General features: G+C 42.3%; 5 protein-coding genes across 6 annotated transcripts; 3 read left to right on the top strand and 2 right to left on the bottom strand.

The window, feature by feature from the left end:
* The first annotated feature begins 689 nt into the window (after window positions 1-689).
* LOC108610444 (uncharacterized) lies at window positions 690-8422 on the top strand. Its single transcript, XM_018002544.2, has 5 exons — window positions 690-2351; window positions 5561-5664; window positions 6616-6732; window positions 6798-7273; window positions 7341-8422. The coding sequence occupies exons 2-5, from the start codon at window positions 5563-5565 to the stop codon at window positions 7744-7746; spliced, it is 1101 nt and encodes a 366-aa protein (XP_017858033.1). The 5' UTR covers window positions 690-2351; window positions 5561-5562; the 3' UTR covers window positions 7747-8422.
* Window positions 8423-9854: 1432 nt separating this feature from the next.
* Window positions 9855-11346, bottom strand: Fnta (farnesyl transferase alpha). The gene is made up of 3 exons (XM_018004859.2): window positions 10922-11346; window positions 10497-10857; window positions 9855-10437 (listed from the first exon to the last, which is right to left on the bottom strand). Exons 1-3 carry the CDS (start codon window positions 11058-11060, stop codon window positions 9945-9947), a joined length of 993 nt encoding a protein of 330 aa, XP_017860348.1. The 5' UTR covers window positions 11061-11346; the 3' UTR covers window positions 9855-9944.
* Window positions 11347-11616: 270 nt separating this feature from the next.
* On the bottom strand, window positions 11617-13560 carry LOC108611836 (uncharacterized). Its single transcript, XM_018004648.2, has 3 exons — window positions 13424-13560; window positions 12872-13369; window positions 11617-12798 (listed from the first exon to the last, which is right to left on the bottom strand). The coding sequence occupies exons 2-3, from the start codon at window positions 13008-13010 to the stop codon at window positions 11915-11917; spliced, it is 1023 nt and encodes a 340-aa protein (XP_017860137.1). The 5' UTR covers window positions 13011-13369; window positions 13424-13560; the 3' UTR covers window positions 11617-11914.
* A 79-nt stretch (window positions 13561-13639) lies between these two features.
* Window positions 13640-17535, top strand: Tbcd (tubulin folding cofactor D). The gene is made up of 4 exons (XM_018004647.2): window positions 13640-14635; window positions 14693-15835; window positions 15896-16770; window positions 16831-17535. Exons 1-4 carry the CDS (start codon window positions 13693-13695, stop codon window positions 17434-17436), a joined length of 3567 nt encoding a protein of 1188 aa, XP_017860136.1. The 5' UTR covers window positions 13640-13692; the 3' UTR covers window positions 17437-17535.
* Window positions 17536-17667: 132 nt separating this feature from the next.
* AIF (Apoptosis inducing factor) lies at window positions 17668-21601 on the top strand. Of its 2 annotated transcripts, none has more exons than XM_018003866.2 (7): window positions 17668-18226; window positions 18365-18612; window positions 18699-18986; window positions 19045-19144; window positions 19206-19455; window positions 19518-20332; window positions 20399-21601. In XM_018003866.2, the coding sequence occupies exons 1-7, from the start codon at window positions 18115-18117 to the stop codon at window positions 20794-20796; spliced, it is 2211 nt and encodes a 736-aa protein (XP_017859355.1). In that variant the 5' UTR covers window positions 17668-18114; the 3' UTR covers window positions 20797-21601. The 2 variants fall into 2 exon arrangements, with proteins under 2 accessions (XP_017859355.1, XP_017859356.1); XM_018003867.2 differs by having other exon boundaries at window positions 17669-18226; window positions 18365-18402.
* The last annotated feature ends 112 nt before the right edge of the window (window positions 21602-21713 follow it).

Here is a 21713-nt window from a genome sequence, read left to right as displayed (position 1 = left end):
CGCAAAACTCCCAAGCCAATGTTATGGAGTCAGAAAGGGGGTTAGAGTTGGCGGGCTGGCAGCTCGCACACTTCTGGCATGCTATTGCATGCAGCATTAATGCCGAACCTTGTGCTCGCTCTCATTCCGTCGAGAGAGAGTGCGATTGAGTGCGAGAGCGCAAACGAGGGAGAGAGAGCAGCTGTGATGCGACGGGCAACATGTGAGCGCAAGAGCACAAACACAAATGCAAGCGGCATTGAAATGTGCTTGTAACATGCATAAACAAAAACGCTACTGAACGAACGTTGAATGCGCTTAGCATCTAATGAATATAAATCAAAATCAAATATATACATATATATTATGCGATCTGCAAAGTTAGAATTTCATTAATTAGTTCTTTACAAATTATTTATACCTATTATTTTATTATATCCTAGGACAGGTTATATTTCCATATCATCTTTAATTCGTTATATCTTAAGTCGGAATTTTTCAGCACCCGAAAAGTATGCAATGGCAATTCTCGGAAACAATTTTCCTCGGTAAATAAAAAAACTTTAATTTTAGGGGATGGAAAATGCGTTACAAAGCAAGCGGCTAAGTCGTAAACTCTCGAGCCGTAGGTAGCGCAACACAAGAGACGAGGACACAGACGAAAGCCGACAGCCGACAGCAGCAGCAACAACAAAATGCGAATATAAAAACAGCCACAAAGATGTCGGCAACACGACGTTGACGACGTTGCCACGTTGCAGTGCCGATTCGCCACACATACGCGCACACACACACACACATAAATATAGAAACTTGGGCCAACATCTGGCTCTGCTCCTTGGATTCAGAATCAGTTCATTGTCGTCAGTCAGTCAGATTAGTTCGATTCCTGCGAATTCCAAACGCCTTCCAAAGCGCAGCGCACAAAGTACACAAAGTCCACAACAAATTTGGAACGCACTGCATAGGGCAGCAGCAGCAGCAGCAGCAACAACAGCAGCAGCAGAAGCAGTGAATCAAAAGCGTAGCCCACGGCAGAGGCCACAGAGTCTTAATACAACAATTAAATTAGGCGAATTGAATTTCTCTCGAACTGTGCGTGTGTCTGTGTGTGTGTGTGTGTGTGTGTGCCGCGCGCGACTGTGTGTGTTTGTGTGTCCAAGTGACGCGTCCTTGGGGCTGGGCCTGGCACTAAACAAATAACTGAAGCCAAAAAGCAGGCGCCGCACAAGGATACTTCCGAAGCCCACACAGCTGCAGCAGCAACCAGAACCAGGCCAGCAACAGCAGCAACAACAGCAACAGCAACCGAAGCAGCAGCAGCACAGCAGAAAATCAATTTTCGTGAAAATATATAAATCGCAAACCAAAAAACAAGTGAAACAGATAGACGGACAACCAAATACCTTCTAAGCACCAATACACCTAAAAAATACCGTACCGTTTGTGCAGTGTGCGTGGGACGCAGCAACAGCAACAGCAACAACAACAACAACAATAGCAGCCGCAGCAAGCATAAGAAGGAGTGGAAGGAACAGAGAGCGGAGAGCGGAGAGAAGAGAAGCACAGAGCATTACCATCACCAACTACTGCACGTCCTCGGCCGCCATGCTGGACTAGCACACGCTTGTTGTTGTATCTGCCGAAGATACACATAATACAAATACAATAAAAGCAACAATAATAAACGAGAAACAACAGCAAAAGGAATAACGGGCTTTCCTGGCTGGTTAGGCCTGTCTGTGGAGGAGTCGCAGCAGCAGCAGCAATAACAACAACAACAAGAATACCGTACTTCGAAATTTTGATGCACATTTAAACATAAACGCACATACGTATACATTAATAGATATATACACACAAATACAAATAAGCATAGCAGCTCTTGCTCCTGAGCAGCCTGCCGACATCCTCCATTCATAAAGGGCCTAACCAAACGACGCGAGACAACGGTTAAATACAATTTACAATCTATAAAGAACTAAATTTTATATAAATAATATCAACTACCAGGCAACTAAATTTTTCAACATAAACAAAAAAACTAGCACTCAACAATTTTAATGCCAACCAATTAAATTAATAAAGAGCATCTGTGATTCGCAAAAAAAGAAAAAATTAAAAAAAAAAAAAAACTTATTTTCATACTGCACTTTTTCTAAAACTGCGAAAAATTTCTACAAAAAAAATTTTAATTTAAAAAATTAAAATATTATTTGCCATCAAATTAATTAATAATTAAGCTCAAATAACAACTAATTAATTCAAGCAGTTGGCTTCAGGCTTGAAACAAACGCAAAAGCAATCGCTACAACAACAACAGCAACAAGCAGCAACAAATTCATACAAGGTCATCGGATTTAATATTTTTTGTAAGTATTTAAATATACACACGCATATACACAAATGCAAGCGTATATATGTGCATATGCAAGTGCACATGTGCATGTCAATTAAAGCAGAGATTTCTGCTCGCCCATGAACATATTTTTATATCGAGTGTCTCCCAGAAATTAAGAAGAGGAAAGCAAATCAAACGTGTGAATAGAATTTAGAATACCCTTTTAGCTGAACTGCGAATAGTTGGGCTTTTGGAAAATGAAGCAACAGTTGGTTAAGTTAGCTATATTTGCTGCAGAGCAATATAGAAAATATCAACTGCTCTGTGTACGATTGCAATAACATTATCAATTTTATCAACAAGTAATATTATTTTATTTATAAATTAAATTATATTTTTATTTTTTAACTATAATATGCAATATTAGGGAATACCATCTACCCCATTTGATAGGGTATATGAAATTAACGCTTCATAGGCACTTGCACGATTGTAATTGGGGCAAAAACCAAATTAATTGGCCGGCAAGCGCGATGCGCTTAGCGGGTGCCACAGGATCCAAGGGCGAGAGGGGCCATAGATGCTTCCACATTTGGGAATGGCAACGATATGGAACTATCGGGGAATTAGCGATTCGCCAGACGGCTGCGGTGTCTGCTACCTGCTGCGGCTGCCGCTGCGAAATGTCAAAGGTATTTTTAACGGTTAAGTAAGCAAACGAAAAAGCTGTTATGCGAACAGTCTCTGCTCAAGCGACTATCGGGTGTCACGCTCTCCTTGGTCTCTCCCTTCCACCCTCTCTCTAACTGTCTGCCTGACAACAGATTAGAAACACTTATTATATTGATTTTGTATTTTGAGCTGCACATTTAGTTAGCCGTCTGTCTCAGACGAATGTGCAAGTGGGCAGAGGCCCCAGGGCTGCAGACACACTTGGTAAATGTGTTTATCTCGGTTCAGGCAATCGATTCCTTAACTCTAGGTATATATTCGCGAATCTTATTGATGAGCAATAATTCAATTAATTTGTTGTACTAGTAAGAAACTACTATTTATTAAAAAATGTAGAAAGGAAAATATCATAAATTAACATTTTAGTTCAATCGAACATTAGTAATGGTTTCTGATAATCGATTTACCAGGCAAAAGGGGATATCGAACATAATGGCTCGAGATCTCAGTACAAGCTCTTTTCGACTACCCATCTCATTTTCCTATGATCAATCAAAGTCGATCAGTTTATTTAAGAAAATCTTCTGTTCAGGATTCGTGGTATCTCCAAGCCTAGCTCACATCAGCATTGTCTCCTGTGAGCAATGTTTTACGCAACCCGTAAGAAATCACAGCATTGCACCCTTGAACACACACCCCACACACTTCATCACCTACATCCATAAGTATTATTCAAGCACGACTAATGCAAATACTAATTTCCACAAATCAGCCAGAAGACATTAGCGTCCGTCATAGTTACCGCCATGTAGGGGCGTCAACGTTTGCTTCGCTCTGCTCGCTTCGACACACACAACAGAAATGGCCGTAATAAATATAGTCATAGTAACCCAGTAAAACAAGTAATGAATGATATTCGCCATTTGAGCCAATCAATCACATCATCAATCAGTCAAATAGTCAAACAACCAGCATTTTTTCCCGTTTTCGTCGACTAGCCTGTCAATCAACGAAAATAGGAGCTGGGATAAAAAAGTGTTGAAACGAGATAAACTTGGCTTTAATGTAGATTATAATGGAGTAAGAAGGTTACAGTGCCCACTATCTACATACTATTTGTGCACTTTTCTATGGCAATAAAGGAGCCCAACTAAATTTCTTATGTATAATGTATAATATATGTACCATTATAATATTTTACATATACAAACAAACAAGGAAACCCAAGAGCTTCGTTACACATTTCCATGCCACTGCAGTCAACAGTTTATATTATTTTGTGGGTGAGGAAATAGCTCGTTACGTATGCGGTTTATAGCAGCTAATATGGTTTGAAAATTGGCTCAATAACGGATGTGCTCACATATTCGATACGTAATGCCAAAAATCTAAAGGATATGGCCATCAATTATAGTATATATATTTTACTAGCCAAAATGACAGCATCATCGTCTTCATCGTCATGATCACCACCATCATTATCGTCTATGTTGTGACTGTCAACGGCATGTTCTTGACTCTTTATTTTGCATATTTGATTTGTACATTTTGCCATAAATACCCTGTAATCACTGAGAGCGGGTAATCGGGGTAATAATTTTGGGGTTTCTTTTAACAAGCTCCACAAATTATATATGATTTTATAGTATTAAAATTGAGTATAACGATGCTAATGCTAATGACAATAATAATATATATTATTATGAATAATATAATATTCGCAATGATATCGATGTCGATGGTGAGGATGATGATGATGATAGTCTAGTCGGCTATTCCCAATTGTAGCACATTGAGTGCTCTCATAATCCATTCCTTTTGTGCCTTGATTGAGGCCAAAGCGTGAGGCTTTCATAAGGCTTTTTGGGTATATTTTATGCAGAAAAGGGGGCACACAAATAACCCATTGCACTCGAAAAAGAAAACAAATATTTGAGATTATTAATGCTGCGAAATGGGGCAAGCGACTCATATGCGAGGCACAGAGCTAATGGCAGCTGCAGTTGCCATTATGGTGAATAAAATGTGTCTAGTATAGTATATAGTATATATAATATATGTATATAATATCTATTCCAGAGCATAGTACAAAAGCCTCTGCATGGTACATATGCATGTGTTTGTATATAAATCTACATGAGTAAAAGGAAAAGTGAAAATTATGCAGCGTAAGAGGATTACAGGCTAATGTTTTATTAAGTACGGAAAAGTCTGCCTAAAATAAATGTAATTTAAACTTAAATAGTTTCTAATTCCCTAATTGTTAACAGATGGGTGAACCCTTTATGAATATTTAACGATTCAGATGAGCGAATGTAAAAAGCGAGGGAAGTTATACTAAGCCCAGAGCTGAGTGTGGTAGGTGGATAAAGGAATGCAAGTGGGAAACGGATATAATTGTAGAAATGCAAAACTGTCAATTAGCTGAATATAAGTACCATTAAACGCCTATAAATATATAGAGATTATCTTGGGTATGTCTTTCCCATGGAAATACCTATATTTTGCCTATAATATTTTCGCTTTGAACTTTCTTCTCATATATCTACTCGCTCTCTTTTTTTACAGAAATGGAAATCATTCCTGAAGGTAGACACTTTCGTTTGGTGCATGAATCAGAGCTTCCAGAAATTTTGGTAACTTTAGAGCGCTATCTGCCGGAATCATTAAAGGTAAGCCGGAATGCTCTATGAGCTCTACACCTCTGAAGAGACCTACAGACCCATAGACCCACAGACCCATAGACCTATATTCGACCTCCGATTGCCAGCCACTTAAAATGCACATAAATATTGAGGCAGCCTTTGTTGCATGCCACTGACACGACTCTATAATATCTGACAGCCACGCCCACTTCTCAGGTAATTTGTAGCAACAATTACCTGTTGTGGGCGTGCAACCCACCCAACCAGGTAGACCGCATAGTCACACAGAGTCATGCAATCTCGACGACCCATCGACTGATGTTGACCTCTTTTTTATATTTTTCAAACTGTTTACGAACGATTCATTTCAATTTTTAATGCGCCCTGCAAACGGCAAGCGGCAAACGGCAAGGAGGAGCTGCTCCTCTTAAGTTCGCTTTGGATGGGGGCAGGGGCTGGCACTGTGCAAGGAGGCGTGTCCTAAAGTAAACTATTTTCGCCTTTCAAAGAAATTTTGGAGTTTCGGCGTCAGCCAAAGTTTCAACTTTTATGCAAAATTCTTTGCTATTTTTCCAGGCGCGCTTAAAACAACACGTGAATATTTTTATATGCAAATCTTAAGGCTATGCGGTGTACAAATTACAACGACCTTGTCTATAAGGTCAGCATTAACTAAACGAAAGCCATTAGCTCTTTAGGCCAATCAATGGAATTATTAGTGTATAAAAAAGAAAAAAAAAAGAAAAAACAATACATATCCTTCAATTATTATAATATTCTTCTTGGTAGAGACAGTCCAATTCTGACCTTTTTCAAATCCATAATACATTTATTATATACATAAAAAAAGGCTAATTTCGGTACTATTGTTCCTTCCTCTACTGCTCTAGCTTTATTATTTTCTATCATATTTTCCGAAAGTCCTTTCACATAAATATATTCTAAAATATTCCTTTTATATAATCTTTTCGCTTGCAGTTTCATCAAACCATTAAAACGTACCTGAATGATCGTATTTGGGACTTTAAGTTTTATGTTGCTAAAGATTGGCCCGAAAAGCCGATAATATTACATTTTCCAGGATGCACGCTAACGGTAAACAGTCATAGCCTACGCCAATGGCCCATATCGCATTTAAAAATCTCGCATTTTGATTGCAGCCGCACAACAATATATACCAAACTTTTGGCATATTTTGTCCATCCGCACAAATCGAGCACGTCGATCTGATGCGCACCGAAGATGTACTTATAGATTGGCGAAAGCCATTGTACCTGAACTTTACGCACATCGCAATTATGAATCGCCTGGATGAGTTCTATTCGAAGATGGGTGTGATGGAGCGACTGAGCGGTGATATCTATGTGTGCAACAAGCTGAACACGGACCTGGAGCTGGAGCCGCTGCCCGACGATGCGGAAATGCGCTTGCTAACATTGGAGAACGTTCAGGGCATACACGATCTATATCCGGCCAATGAAATCGAAAGCGTCAAGCTCTTTGATATACTCGTGCGTGTGCTGCCCGGACTGGGCATCTATCGCAAGGACACGAACGAGCTGGCGGCATGGATGGTACACTCATATTACGGCGCTATGTTTTCTATGCAAACACGTCCAGATTACCGACGCATGGGGTGGGTATAGCCATTCCCCCAGATCTGCAGATCTGTAGTGATCTAATCTCTCTCACCTCTCTTGCAGTTATGGCATTCGCTTGGCCAAGTCATTGACTCAGCTGGTGATCGAGCGCGGCTATACTCCGTTCGTTGTCATACGTCCACAGAACGATGCGTCCAGGAATCTATACACCAAGCTGGGCTATGTCAAGGCCTACGAGACATGCCGTGTGCGTATGACACCCGATTGCTATAAGGACAGCACCGTGGGCACCATCGCGAACACCTCGTTTGCCAAGTTTCCGCCATTACCTCAGGACGGCGATGAGTTGTGCGTTGTGCTACCTGTGCGCAAGCATATACCCGGCGAGAGCCAGGCGGTGGACGACGAGGGTATCGAGGATATGTTGGCTGAAAAATGTGATATCAGCAACGAAGAGGCTAGAGAGCGTAAGACAACAACTGACGAGGGCATTGGAGAGGATAAGTAGACAGAAAGAGAGAGAGACAGACAAAGAGAGATATAGAGAGAGAGAGAGGGAAATGGAGGACGATGTAGCTCCAAGAGCTGGCATAAGAGAGAAAGACAGAGTTACATTAGAGAGAGCTACAGATTGATTGGTTTTGAATGATATATGTATATGTATATGCATGTCCATGTCAAGCTGTAAGCAACTAGAGCTACACAACAGCTGCAAATGTCGATTGTACGTATATATATTCATATAAAAATATAGCAAGTGGCACAAGTGGCATTAATTTTTTAACAATTATATGAAAAACAAAAGAAAACTAAAATGTATATCTATATAGTATATATAAATATATATATACATATATATTTATAGATGGTATATGAAGCTTCCTCACACAAAGCGCAGAAAACGAAAAACCGAAATGTTGGTAAATGATTTATTTTATATAATATAAAGGAGTAACAGGAGAATGACGTTGAAGTAAAACAGTAATATTTGTAATGAAACACAAACTCTGATGAAACAGATTTTAGAAATGAAACAAAATGTAAATTTTTAATTTTTTTGCTAAAAATGCTTTTACACAAATGTAATTCAAACAAAAGGCGAACATTATTACAAATCTATATATAGTATATATATATATATATATATATATATATATATATATATATATAGGAATTCTATATATCAAATTGTTAAAAAACGAAAAAACTATCAAAACTTTCTCTCTGGCTACACCCAACACTCAGATCAGGTAAGCAGAAGCGACATGAATCAGTGTAGTAGACGAAAAGGAAATTTAAATATTTTATAATGTGAGCCGACACTTTTTCTAAACTATATTATATATAGATATATTTGAACTGTCTTTAAAAATAATTTCCTAAATAGCTTTGATTTTGAAAGTATGTTTGAATTTAATAGGCTTTTTTCAAATTTATATACGAGGTCTGTTCAAAAAGTATTACGAAACTAGACATTTAGATTTTGCAATTCGGTTTTTTTTTTCTAATTAAAAATTAGAAGTTTAACAACTTAACTCAAAAATGTTTTTTGATAATTGTGTTTACTCATTTCAACTAAAGAGTCGTTAATCTAGTTTGCATTTGTTCTCCCTTGTTGCCTATTAGGCAATATAGTTCCCCAACCTGGTTTGACCCATGTAGAACTGACAGGGTTTACTTAAAGGGGCACAAAGTAGATACTCATAAACAATTGAAATCATTAAAAAATTAAAATTCACAATACTTTTTGAGCAGACAAAAAAAAAACAAATCTTAAAAAATTAATATTTAAAAAAAAAAAGCAAATATATATTTTATTATTACGAAATTTTATTAAACTATGCAAAAGAGTACTCCATATGTATATATATACTTCTATATATATGTATGTATATATACATTAAAATGAAAAACAATATTTTGTATCCATACTAAACACGCCAAAGATGTCTTCTGCTTTATTTTAAAGTATTTTACTAAATGCCTGGCAAAGAGCACACGAAATTAAGTTTTTCTAATCCCAAATTGTTGAATTGCCAATTGCCTTTTGCCTATTCCAAAACAAAAGTAAATGAAAAAAAAATTTAAAAACTATTTCCATTCTGAACAAACTAAAAAAACACAAAATATATACGCAAGAAAATCAAATTAAAAGAAACTAAAAAAAAAAACGTTATATATTACCAACTGCTATAATGTATGTACTCAACTAAAAAAAAAAAAAAAATAAATAAATTTAAAAAAAAAGAAAAAAAACTGAAAGAAGCAAACTTAAATAAATAAAAATATTGAGACAGCAGAAAGTTTATAATTTCTTTTGCTGAATAGACTCACAGTGGGAAAATTCGCTACATTTAGACAGATAAAGATGCAGACCTACAGGACGTAAGTCCACGATAGTGACAGTCTATGCACTCTGTTTATTCCATAAATTTCTCTGTTCTGCCCCACTGTAGGCAATGCTCGCTGATAAGAAATGCGTTCAGATAATGAACAAAATTATCTTATGATGAATTTTACGTGAACAAACAGCAACACGGAGCTTGGTAAACAATTGAAACAAGGCGAGGCCATGCAGCAGAACTTAAATAAATTAACTAAATTTCTATGAACGTCTATGGTCTAACATGGTATGTATTTCTGTATATTAAGAAAATAATGCTTGTAGGGCAAAAACGCAAACATATATTGTATATGAATAAAAAGCTAATCATTTCCTTCCGCCTGCTTGCTCAGCTGCGTCTTCAGATGGGACGCCACGTACTGCCAATATTTACGACGTATAACATCATGTTTGCTGGCCATATCGTCGCACAGCGCATAAACCTTTTGGGCAATGCTGTTGTCTTCTTGCTTCGATTCCAGGGCCTGCTCCTGATAGAGATCGATGAGGAAGGCTAGCAGATAGGGCGAACGATTGCCAGCATTGTACAAGCCCTCACTAAACTCCACAACTTCCGGCAGGGTATCGAGCCTTCCACTCTCGCTTTGTCGCAGGACTCCAACCAAAAAGTTCCATGGACTTTCGTTATTCTTGATGACTCGTATGCGATCCATGGCATACTCGGCCTCCCGTTTGATCACCTCTGGAGTGAACCCAAAATGCTTGAGAACAAAGAAACGCTGGTTCCAGGCAGAATTGTTGCGTTGGTCCTCGCAAATCAAACGGTCGACAAAGTCCAGTTCGTCGTCATAGAGGCTAAAGGAATAAATGATTACAATTTGTATATGAATACCATAACCGCGAATTGGGCTTACTTGAATGTACGTATGGCCCACTGGCGATGCTGCCAAGCATGATAATTCTTTGCATTGCCATCATTGTCTAAGGCATTCTGTGTCAGCTCCAACTCCCACTTGGGGCAATTCATCATCTCGACAATGACCCGCCTGTGATGCCACACTTGGTAATTCTTGGCATTCTGTCCAATGACCTCATCCAGATAGTCCAACTCATCCTGCAAATTGGCTTTCAGCTCACGCAATATATCTCGTCTATATTGCCACACCGTATAATTGGCTGGATTTTGACGCAGCGCTTCGGTTGTCAGCTCCAGGGCACGTTGCGACTTTTCACCTTTCGCAATAATGGCGCGCATATAATCAAATGTCTCCCGAACTGAAATGTTGAATAAAATGATTCGAATTGTTCTGCTTGTATCCTAATATAGGTGTAAACTCACACTTGGGTGAATATGCAATGGAAACAACAGGATTGGGTCCATCGTCCTGTGGCAGCGGCGTCACATCGGACCATTCGGGTCTCTCGCTGTATGGCACCCATTCGGTGTGCAGATATTCCTCATCTGAACTATCTGTCATTTTTGTGCTAATAGAGCGCTACAGCAAGTGCACAATTGGGCGGAACACAATAGAATGGCAGTCAACCAGGTAACTTTCGTGAAAATATTCTCACAGGCACTTCGGCTTTACAAAAAATGCAACAGCTGACTCACGTACCGTTCGCTGGGCTACGCTACTTTATGCCATTCACAGCGAATGAAATACTATCGATAAATTTTATTTAAGACCGAAACCAATTTATAAGAAAAAATACACACAAAAATCAAAACATACTGCTAAATTAGATATTTTTTAAATGTCTAAAGTTTTAACCTTATTAATCTCAGCTATTCGGATTTTTTAATACAACAAAAATGACCAATGATATATTTATAATCTAGAAATATGTATCTGCATTTCCAAGTCACCGCTAAAATATACATACTTAAGCGATTTGGTTTTCGAAATGCATCTTCTGTTTATCATCATCTCACTTTGGCATTCTCAGTAAATGGCGCACAATCGAAATATTTAATGTGTGGGAAATACCTCCATAGCATAAAATTTATTCCAAAACTGGCAAACATACTAAGCCTTTTATATTCCTTATATTTATTTTCTATAAATAACTAACAATTACAAGAAGAAAAAATACTCTTCAGAGACAAAGATGGAGTAAATTATATTCCATTTGGATTATTTTGTATAATTACCGTATTGAGAATATGGGTGGTTGTGTAGTGGCGTAGTTAGGGACCATTTATCAGATACAGACGCAGTTTTTGTAATATTTGGGTTTACGCCGTAAAACTATAATTTGGATGCAGCCAATTGCGTGTTTATAGCTTAAAATCTAGGATTTATGTATTTACATCTAAATTCTTGATCAATCCTCAATATAGGGGCTCGTTCTCGATCTTAACATCACACTCGATCATCGAACTATGAGCGAGAAATGCGCTTCCATTCATTGAGCCAGTCCCCGTACTATATTTTGTGGTGTCACTGTCATGCTCGTGATTATAGCCACCAGCTGCTGATGCTGGGTTTACTTTTGGTAAGCTGGAGGCCCCTAAATGCTCCGTCGACTCCATATCCTGCTGATTCATCTCCATTAGCATTCGACTGACCTCTGTACGAAATTTCATGTTGTTCAAACTTGATAACGTTTTCACATGTGGCAGCAAACTGATTAGGAAATTGTAATCAGGATCATCTTTGGCAGTTGAATCCGCAGTAGCTAGCACTGGTGTCGACTTTCTGTTTGTTGTATGGCCATTTTGATAAACTCCATCTGTGGACGAGGATGTCTTTCGACGTTTCGCACGCTTCGTCGATGGCGCTTTGGGCAGCAAGGGGGATAACAGTCTGGGTGGGGTTTCCACATCTGATCTATTCATGGGGGTGCATGTATTCGGCACATCAATGTTTTGTCTTCTGATCATCGAATGATCGGAGCTAGAATCGTGGATTTGTGAGTCGACTGTATCCCGCTTGAATATGTCACCCATAACATCGAAGTCGAAGGAATCGTCATTATCGACATCAATAACAAAGTCATCCAGCTTATTTTGCTCAAAGTCTGAGAAATCGTTGACCATGTCAAACGGCACCGGGGAGAAGGCAACCAATTTATCTGGATCGAATATATTACGCAAAAATTCCAAGGCTCGAAAATAAGGCCAATTTGAGTTTGCGATACGCTTGTGCTGTATTTTCCGTATTTCGGTGCGATAGCTATCACGCAATCCTTTGAAGCGCTTCTTGCACACTGCCACTGTACAAATATATCAACAATAAAGATTATCAATAAAGCAGGATAAACATGCAGCTGGATTCATTTTGCTCACCGTCCAGATTCATTTGGCTTGCCACCTCCTGCCATTGCAGGGCGCCAACATCTTTGCGTGCACAGTAATGCATCGTTGAGTCCCAGAGAGCACGACGCTTTCGCACTTCATCGATGAGCCGAAAGTTATCCAATTTCATTTCAAGAGCTGAAGCCAAGACCAGCGCAAAATACAAGGTTTTGTAGCGTGTAAACAAAATCGCGAATGCGTCAGGGCTACCAAAGCCACAATGTTTCAGCAGCGCGAGCAGCACGCGATACCGCGTTCGTATGATGCGTACAGTCGTAAGATGTCTATTTACTTATATCCTATTCATTAGCTATTTTTTTTTTTACAATTGCATTCAAAATTAAAACAACAAAATTCAGAACTGCCGCAAAATAAACCGTCTTGCAGTCGTGAGTCTTCTTTTTAGCCGGCTGCCAGCCCTGGACAAGCAGCTGCCGCGTTCTCAATCATATGATCGACGAACAGTAGAAATGAAACAGAGCTGCAGTGCTGCAAGTGTTTGCATTTTACAATGATTAAGGACTCGTATAAATATGAAAATACCTGCCCTTAAATGATCAAATTTTCTAACAAATAGTTTATGTAGTCGATTAATTAATCTCTCTCAAACATCACTTTGGCACTTTCTGAAATTTTCGAAAAGAAACCAAAGCACTATTTGCCAGCCCTGGCATGTCAGCGACCGCGCTGTGAATCGAAACAGCTAGAACGAATCAAAGCTGAAACAGTGAAACAATCAAAACTTGAAGTTCGACTTCATTTGCTTGTCAGTCTGTTCAAAAAATTTACAATTTTGTTATAAAAGCAGAACGATGCAGCAAAACGACGAAGTCAAGGACGATGATTTGCCGGCAAATACGCTGGAGCACTTTGCCGAAATGGAGCAAGTCCTCGCGCTCATAGATAATATTAAATCGATACAAGCGAACTCCTTCGAACGAGAATTCGAGCAATACACAGAGGTGCTCTCGCGCTACCAAGAGCAGCCGCACCTGCTCGATCCCCATCTGGAGCTGCTACTGACACGGCTGCTAAACAAGATTAGACAGTCGAACCAAGAACCTGGGGAGCGTGATGCTGCCTTTAAGTACTTGTACGTGATTTGCAAAGTTCGCACATATAAAGTTTTGGTTAAGTTTATGCCTCACGAGTTGAGCGACTTGGAATTTGTGCTGCAGCTGCTCAGCGAGCAGGATCCCAAGAAGTTCAGCAACTGGGAGACTCGGTATGTGCTGCTCCTCTGGATGTCCATACTGGTGCTGAATCCCTTTCACATGTCCCGACTGGATGCGTATGAGGCAGCTGCTCCTCCGCCACTCAACAACTGTAATCATGATGGTCCAGTAGCTCCGGCTGCCGTGCCCAAAATGGAGCGCATCTACGAGCTGTGCAAGCTGTATGTCTCTTCCAACGATACTTGCAGCAATATGGCCGCCTACCTGTCCGCCAAGTACTTTGTGCGCAATGACATCAAGGACTTGTACTTGGAGCGCTTCTTCGACTGGATCATTGAGCAGCACCAAGCGGACACATTGCAGGTGAAATTTGGTCAACTGGCTGCCATTGCATCCATTCTGAAGCATGGCAAGCGAGAGGATCTGCTGCCCTATGCGGACAAGCTGCTCAAGTGGATCCTGGGCTGCAAGTACAAGGATGGCGATGATTTCCTTAAATATAAATACTATATCAAGATTGTGCAGCGACTGGGCTTGGTGCAGCTCAAGCCACGCATCGCCAGCTGGCGTTACAAGAGAGGTAAACTTATTTCTCAATAGCTAAACCCTTCTGCAATCAAAGATTCCTCCCCTACAGGCACTCGCTCACTGGCCAGCAATTTGACTGCCCAGCCAAACGCTGCGGGCGATTTCTTGACTGTGCAGGCTGAGGCTGAGGATGACGCGGCTGCCGAGGAGATCGTAGTACCCGATGCTATTGAGGAGGTAATAGAGGAGCTTCTCCAAGCGCTGCGCAGTGGCGGCAACGATATACGCTGGAGTGCAGCCAAGGGACTGGGTCGCGTTACTAATCGCCTACCCAAGGAGCTGGCTGATGAGGTGATTGGCTCTGTCATAGACATACTCAATCCCCTGGAGCCGCACGAGGCATGGCACGGCGGCTGCCTGGCCTTAGCAGAGTTAGCCAAGAGGGGCCTACTCCTGCCCTATCGCCTGCACGAACTTGTGCCGCTGCTGATGCAGGCGCTCTTCTACGACGAGGTGAAGGGCTACATGTCCGTCGGCCAACACATTCGGGATGCTGCCTGCTACATGTGCTGGGCCTTTGCTCGCGCCTACAACCCGGACGATCTCAAGCCATTCGTCCAGCTAATCTCATCCGGTCTGCTTACTGTAGCCGTGTTTGACAGAGAAATCAATTGCCGACGCGCTGCCTCAGCTGCCTTTCAGGAGAGCGTCGGACGCCTGGGCAACTTTCCCTATGGCATTGAGATATCCACTACCACGGACTTTTACTCCGTGGGCATACGACAGAATTCGTATTTGTCCATTAGCGATTTCATTGCTCAATTCGAGGAGTATCGTCAGCCTCTCATAGATCATCTGGTGCAGCGCAAGGTGGGCCACTGGGATCCAGCCATAAGGGAGCTCACAGCCAAGGCGCTGCACAAGCTCACCTATCGGGCACCCGAGTACATGGCGGCCGTTGTCCTGCCTCAACTCTTGGCCAAGACGGAGACGATCGACGTGAACGCAAGGCATGGCTGCGTGCTGGCCATGGGCGAGATAACGCTGGCCCTAAGGGAGCTGGAAAGGGCACCAGACTCCAAAGGGGCTTACCTATCCAACCAGCGCATTGCTGAGCTGAACGATCTAGTCAAGACTTTTGTGGATCGTAACTTCTATCGAGGCATGAGCGGCGAATTGATGAAGCTTAGCACAACAAGCTTCATACGTAACTGCAGCGTGGCCCAGCTGCCCGTTAACCAGGAGTGTCTAGGTCTGTATAAATATATATATTTTGATATATTCATTGTAAACATCTGACCTTCCCTTACAGCCAGCTGGCAGCACGTCATTGAGCTCTGCCTCACCACCAAGACGAACAACATTCGCGACGCTGCTGTCGAGGCCTTTGCAGAGCTCTGCCTCTCCTTCTACTGCTTGGAATCGCGCTCAGCTGAGAACGCGCGCATCATCGAGACGTATTTGAAAGGCGCTGACAACGACCTGGAAGAGCACATACGCATGGGCTACATTGCCGCATTGGGCGTGTTGCCCGCCTTTATATTGCGACAGCATTTGACATCCGTATTGGATAGTCTAGTAAAGCACGCACTGGTTCCTCCAGGCGCGTGCGATAATCACGAATCGGTGCAGACCTACAGGTGGAGCGAGGCGCGCACTCGCAGCGTTCAGGCGCTGAGAAAAGTGGTCAAGACGGTTGGCTACGATTCGTCCGTGTCCTGCTCCTTTGCGGACCGGATTCACTTTGATAAAGTGATTCATTGTCTGCTGCGTGCGCTGGATGAGTATACCTTGGATAATCGCGGAGATATTGGCGCCTGGGTGCGCGAGGCGGCGATGCAGGCCCTCTTCGAGCTGGCCACGGAGTGTCCCGCGAATCTCTTATTCCCGCACCAAGTGCATCAAATTGTTGTTGGCTTTATGCAGCAGGCAGTGGAGAAAATCGATCGCACACGCGGCTTGGCTGGCCGCCTCTGTTGCCAGTTGGTCCACACGGTGCCCGCTATTCCTTATATTCGTGACCATGAGCGACTTCTCGAGATCTTCCCGAAGGACGAGAAGTCCGTCCTGTGGCTATTTGCTGACCAGACATTCCCCTTATTCTGCGAGCTGCTCGCCTTGCCGGCCTACTCAAAGCGTGTTTTGCTTGGACTTTCAGCCAGCATCGGGCAGCTGACCGAATCTCTGGTGAGCATCGGATAATACATTTGAGCTGAGAGAGTATCTATATCTTTATCTCTATTGCAGATCAAGTACGCTTCTGCTGCACTCTTCCAGTTCCTGCGTGCCCACCAGGAGATGGTGCCGCGGCTCTGCTCGGAGATTGTGCAGAACTTCGAGTGTCATCTCCTGAACGAGCGCGTGACCTATCCTATGCTCAGCTTCTTGGACATTCTTCTCGGCTCGGGCAGTGTTGAAAATGTCTTACACGATGAGAATAATCCCTTCGCCGAGGATATTTATCGCCTACTCAATCTGGAGGTCAAGGGCTACAAGAAGCTGTACAAGACAGCTACCAGTATTAGCACCTTTTGTCAGCTGCTCCAAGTTCCCCGACTCAGCAAGAGAATCCTTTCCAAAATTTCCGTATTCCTCGGTCTACAGCATGTGCATGTGCGCAAGACGGCAGCAACCAAGCTATACGAAGCTCTGGCGCTGCACGGCGATGTCACCGACATACCGGAAGAGAACATGGATGAGATCTTGAATCTACTTTCGGAAACGGACTGGACATTGCCCTTGGTGGAGGTGCGACCGATACGCAATGAGCTCTGCAATTTGATGGGTATTAAGCCACCGGTGAGTGGCGCAGCTGCTGCTGCCAGCAAGAAGCAAGTTGTGGCTGATAAATAATTAGTTTAGCAAACATACCAATGTACTCGACGTAGCCGTCAATAAATAATTTATTGCCTTGCACAAAAGAATCGAGCTCGACTCGATAAACTGTAATAATCCTTGTGATTTATTCTAATGCATGGGCTGAAGGAGAACGAAATTCCATTCAGATGGATTAGGGTGGCATTGGTAGCAGCTAAAGCTGAAACTGATATACATTGCCTTAACTGTTTCACTACAAGCAAACAAAAATCATTCATACTCCAGCACAAAAGTAACGAATCTTCACAAAAGTTGTTTGAATTGTGAAATGAAACAGAATATACGCCAGCCCTGGTCGTGGCGGTACGTGAGACAAATGCACAGTGTTGTTAAGCGCCAGTACATGGAGACGGCGTGCGTGTGTGCAAATGTTTTATTCCGATCCGAATGTGTGTGATGTAAATTAAAAGTCTTTCTAATTTCGCATTTAAAATACATGTAGCTGTGCTGATACTCGAGTCATATTTTCACTGAGAATTAATTCACATATCGAACCAAAACACGACGTTTTTTTATTTACTAAAACAATAATATATACATTCACGTTTATACTATTGTTACACAAGAAAACCCAAATAGATTTAAAATCTTGTTGTTGTTGCCTTTATTGCCCCCTCGAGACAAACACATAACGATACGAATCGAATCGGTATTATGAGCATTTGGAGTGTGAGATGTTTGTGTCAAAAGTTCTGTCGACAGGCGCACATATTAGCCAGCAGACGAATCATACAACCCGTACATCGACTTCCCCAACTGATAAATGGTAAGTGGAGCACTGGAGCAGTGGCGCAGTGGCACAGGTGGAGCTAGAGTGAGGTTATGCTCGACTGGCAGACCGGCATGCACTATTACTTGATTGAAATCACAATTGTTGTATTAAAATGTGTGTCTTCCATTGCAGGCATCAGCCGGCCGGCACACAACAGTTTGTATCAAATGGTAAAAAAACGTACGCTTGAGGCACGCTCTAAATTACAAGCCAATAAGTATCCGAATCAGAATGCCTGCATGAAAGTGGCCCAAAGTGTGGAATTCGTGCCCGATATGGATGACGATGTTGGGGCAATCACAACTGCTTCCAATATACAGAGCCCGCCCATCAACTTCACTGCCGCATCTGCTGTCATGCAAGAACCACAATTTCGCGTGGTATCATCCATTCCATCATTCATTCATGCCACTTCATTTGCATCTCCTATATATGCAATCTCTAATACGTGCGGTTTCTCTTCCAGGCCTATGCGGACTCCCGACCGTCATCCACTGCCCAGGAAGTGCTGAAGTCTTCGCAGTGCGAGAAGCCGCCAGCACTTAGCGTCGACAAATCTGACGACATATGCAAAGATCCTTGCGAGGAATTCCATCGCCTGCGCCGAGAGACAACCATTGCACGTGGAGGCGGCGGCGATGTGTGCGGCGGTGATGGCGAAGACGATGATAAAAAGAAGGCGGAAGAGAAGCTGAAACAACTAAAGCTACGCTGCATCCTTGGTGCATTGGCGGCGCTTGTAGCCGGAGGCATCGTATGTGCCGCACATATATAGAAATCTATCATGAATAACAGTTCGTAATCCCTTGCAGATCGCTTGGCTGTGGTCACGTCAGAACAAGGACGGTTCGGGCGATGGCGAGAGTCCAGAGGATGCTTTGAAGCGAGCCAAAATCTCTGGCTTTGTCACAAGTAAATGGCAGATTAGCTAATTTTGATCTATCTATGGCACTGATCGACTGAATCCTTTCAGCACCTAGCAGCTCAGATAAACTTCCAGCGCATGTTCCCTATTTGATCGTGGGTGGCGGCACTGCTGCCTTCTCCGCGTTCCGCGCCATCAAATCTAACGACGCCAAGGCCAAGGTTTTGATGATCAGCAATGAGTTCCGCAAGCCATATATGCGCCCACCTCTATCCAAGGAGCTTTGGTATACGCCAAATCCGAACGAGGATCCCATTAAGGATTACCGCTTCAAGCAGTGGACGGGCTCGGAACGCAGGTGAGTCACTCTGAGAATGCGCTAAGCATCGCTGTGTGGACTCACATTTAAATATCCCCCAGTTTGTACTTTGAGCCAGAGGAATTCTTTGTGGACCCGGAGAAGTTGGACGAAAGCGTCAACGGCGGCATTGCCGTAGCTCAAGGCTTTGCCGTTAAGAAAGTGGATGCAGAGAATCGTATTGTGACACTAAGTGACGGCTATCAAATCAGTTACGATACGTGTTTAATTGCCACCGGCTGCTCGCCCAAAAATCTGCCCATGTTCCGCGACGCCCCGCCCAGTGTGCAGGAGAAGATCATGGTCTACCGCACGCCCGATGACTTTGATCGTCTGCGTCGCTACGCGCTGCAGAAGCGCTCGATCACGATTGTCGGCAATGGGTTCGTTGGCAGCGAGCTAGCTTGTTCGCTGGCCCACTACTCCAAAGAGAACAACGGAGGCAAGGTGTACCAGGTGTTCCAGGAGAGCGGCAACATGTCCAAGGTGCTGCCCAACTATCTGAGCGAGTGGACAACCCAGAAGATGAAGGCGCAGGGCGTCTGTGTGATACCAGATGCCAGCATCCGCACGGCCACGCGGGACGAGTCCCAGCTGAAGCTGGAACTGAACAATGGCATGTCTCTGTTGACCGACATCGTGGTTGTCTGCGTGGGCTGCTCGCCGAACACGTCAATGGCTGGCGCCTCGAAGCTGGAAGTCGATCGTAGCATGGGTGGATTTGTGGTAAATGCGGAGCTGGAAGCACGTCGCAATTTGTTTGTGGCCGGTGATGCATCCTGTTTCTATGATCCGCTGCTGGGACGCAGGCGTGTCGAGCATCACGATCATTCCGTGGTTTCCGGCCGGCTAGCTGGCGAGAATATGACTGGAGCGAGTGAGCATTGGATATGAATATATTTATATATATGAGAATACTCGAATCTATTCTCTTTATCCACAGAGAAACCGTACACCCATCAGAGTATGTTCTGGTCCGATCTGGGCCCAGAAATTGGCTACGAGGGCATCGGCCTGGTGGACTCCTCGCTGCCCACCGTGGGTGTCTTCGCAATACCCTCGAACAACGAGAAGCGTGCGGATAGCCATACAGAGGTGCGAGCGGATGCGAATGCTGACGAGCAACTGAAACCTGCAACCGGACCCGAGATGAGCTGCGATCCCAGCGAGGAGCCGAACTATGGCAAGGGCGTCATCTTCTATCTGCAGAACGAAAAAATTGTTGGCATTTTATTGTGGAATCTGTTCAATCGGATTGGACTGGCGCGGACGATAATCAATCAGAACAAAAGCTATGATGATCTCAATGAGGTTGCCAAACTATTTGAGATACACGCGTAATACTAGTTAGGGATGTGCTCGAGAGAGACTCTGTCCTTCGACCCTAAAGTCAAGCCAAGCCAAGTCAGATGTATATATTTATTTCACGAATGGACCCAGAAGCTATCGTTGTCAACGTAGTCATCGCCTTTGTCGCCGTCGTCGTCGTCGTCGTAATCGGGGCCACCCAACGTTCCATGTCAGCAGTTAAATGCATGTATTTAAAAATCTTCAAAGCATATATAGATATACACATATATATATATTTCTTGATATGTATATATGTATATGTGTGTGTGTGCATTTGTAAATGCATGAGCAGCACAGACACAAGGCACAATGCAACAAAAATTTAGTGTTAATTTTATTATTTTGGAATAAATCGTTGATTTTTAGTCAACATCCAATTGAGATGGTGAATTGAGACATCAGAGCTGCTCGATTGGATTCACAGAGGGAAATAGAGTAAAACAAAAAATAGAAAATAAAACCAAATCAAGCTGAATAAATATGTTTACTAGATTATCTCTGGCTATATAGTTTATCGTCTAATCAACTTGAATTACTTTTACTTTTCATTTTTCAGTTCTTTTCTTTTTAATGCTAAGAGAAAGCATTGTTATTATTTAATTCATAATTGAGCAACTATGTACTTGATTTAATATATATCCTATACATATATTTAATGTATGTTATATTATAATGCAGCTTATAGCACCCATTGCAAAATCTGTTAAATAGCATAAAACAAACACTCAAAATAATTCATTTAAAAGCCTACATTTAAAGAAGGCTTGCAAATAAAATTTGTGAAACAAGCACCTTAGATATACACATATTTTGTTATTATTCTAGAAATAAAATATAGTCTAGATCAGAACAAAAATTTAGAACCTATTCAAAAGAATATCAGTATGATTTCTGTATAAAGGAAATGA

Source organism: Drosophila arizonae, chromosome 3 (assembly GCF_054131065.1).
Source record: "Drosophila arizonae isolate 15081-1271.41 chromosome 3, UAZ_ARI_1.0, whole genome shotgun sequence".
Taxonomy (NCBI): Eukaryota; Metazoa; Arthropoda; class Insecta; order Diptera; family Drosophilidae; genus Drosophila; species Drosophila arizonae.
This window is presented reverse-complemented; position numbering and strand designations above follow the sequence as displayed.

What these genes read in the sequence shown, in the direction of transcription:
- AIF (XM_018003866.2), top strand. Translation starts at nt 18,115, where the DNA reads ATGAGCATTTGGAGTGTGAGATGTTTGTGTCAAAAGTTCTGTCGACAG. An exon ending in CGCTTGTAGCCGGAGGCATC is followed by an intron (nt 18,987 to 19,044) that starts GTATGTGCCGCA and finishes AATCCCTTGCAG; the next exon opens with ATCGCTTGGCTGTGGTCACG. An exon ending in TGGACGGGCTCGGAACGCAG is followed by an intron (nt 19,456 to 19,517) that starts GTGAGTCACTCT and finishes AATATCCCCCAG; the next exon opens with TTTGTACTTTGAGCCAGAGG.
- Fnta (XM_018004859.2), bottom strand. Translation starts at nt 11,060, where the DNA reads ATGACAGATAGTTCAGATGAGGAATATCTGCACACCGAATGGGTGCCA. An exon ending in CATTGCATATTCACCCAAGT is followed by an intron (nt 10,858 to 10,921) that starts GTGAGTTTACAC and finishes TCAACATTTCAG; the next exon opens with TTCGGGAGACATTTGATTAT. An exon ending in TGGGCCATACGTACATTCAA is followed by an intron (nt 10,438 to 10,496) that starts GTAAGCCCAATT and finishes TTATTCCTTTAG; the next exon opens with CCTCTATGACGACGAACTGG.
- Tbcd (XM_018004647.2), top strand. Translation starts at nt 13,693, where the DNA reads ATGCAGCAAAACGACGAAGTCAAGGACGATGATTTGCCGGCAAATACG. An exon ending in CAGCTGGCGTTACAAGAGAG is followed by an intron (nt 14,636 to 14,692) that starts GTAAACTTATTT and finishes CCTCCCCTACAG; the next exon opens with GCACTCGCTCACTGGCCAGC. An exon ending in GGCAGCTGACCGAATCTCTG is followed by an intron (nt 16,771 to 16,830) that starts GTGAGCATCGGA and finishes TCTCTATTGCAG; the next exon opens with ATCAAGTACGCTTCTGCTGC.
- LOC108611836 (XM_018004648.2), bottom strand. Translation starts at nt 13,010, where the DNA reads ATGAAATTGGATAACTTTCGGCTCATCGATGAAGTGCGAAAGCGTCGT. An exon ending in AAGCCAAATGAATCTGGACG is followed by an intron (nt 12,799 to 12,871) that starts GTGAGCAAAATG and finishes ATATTTGTACAG; the next exon opens with TGGCAGTGTGCAAGAAGCGC.
- LOC108610444 (XM_018002544.2), top strand. Translation starts at nt 5,563, where the DNA reads ATGGAAATCATTCCTGAAGGTAGACACTTTCGTTTGGTGCATGAATCA. An exon ending in TTCCAGGATGCACGCTAACG is followed by an intron (nt 6,733 to 6,797) that starts GTAAACAGTCAT and finishes TTTTGATTGCAG; the next exon opens with CCGCACAACAATATATACCA. An exon ending in CCAGATTACCGACGCATGGG is followed by an intron (nt 7,274 to 7,340) that starts GTGGGTATAGCC and finishes CCTCTCTTGCAG; the next exon opens with TTATGGCATTCGCTTGGCCA.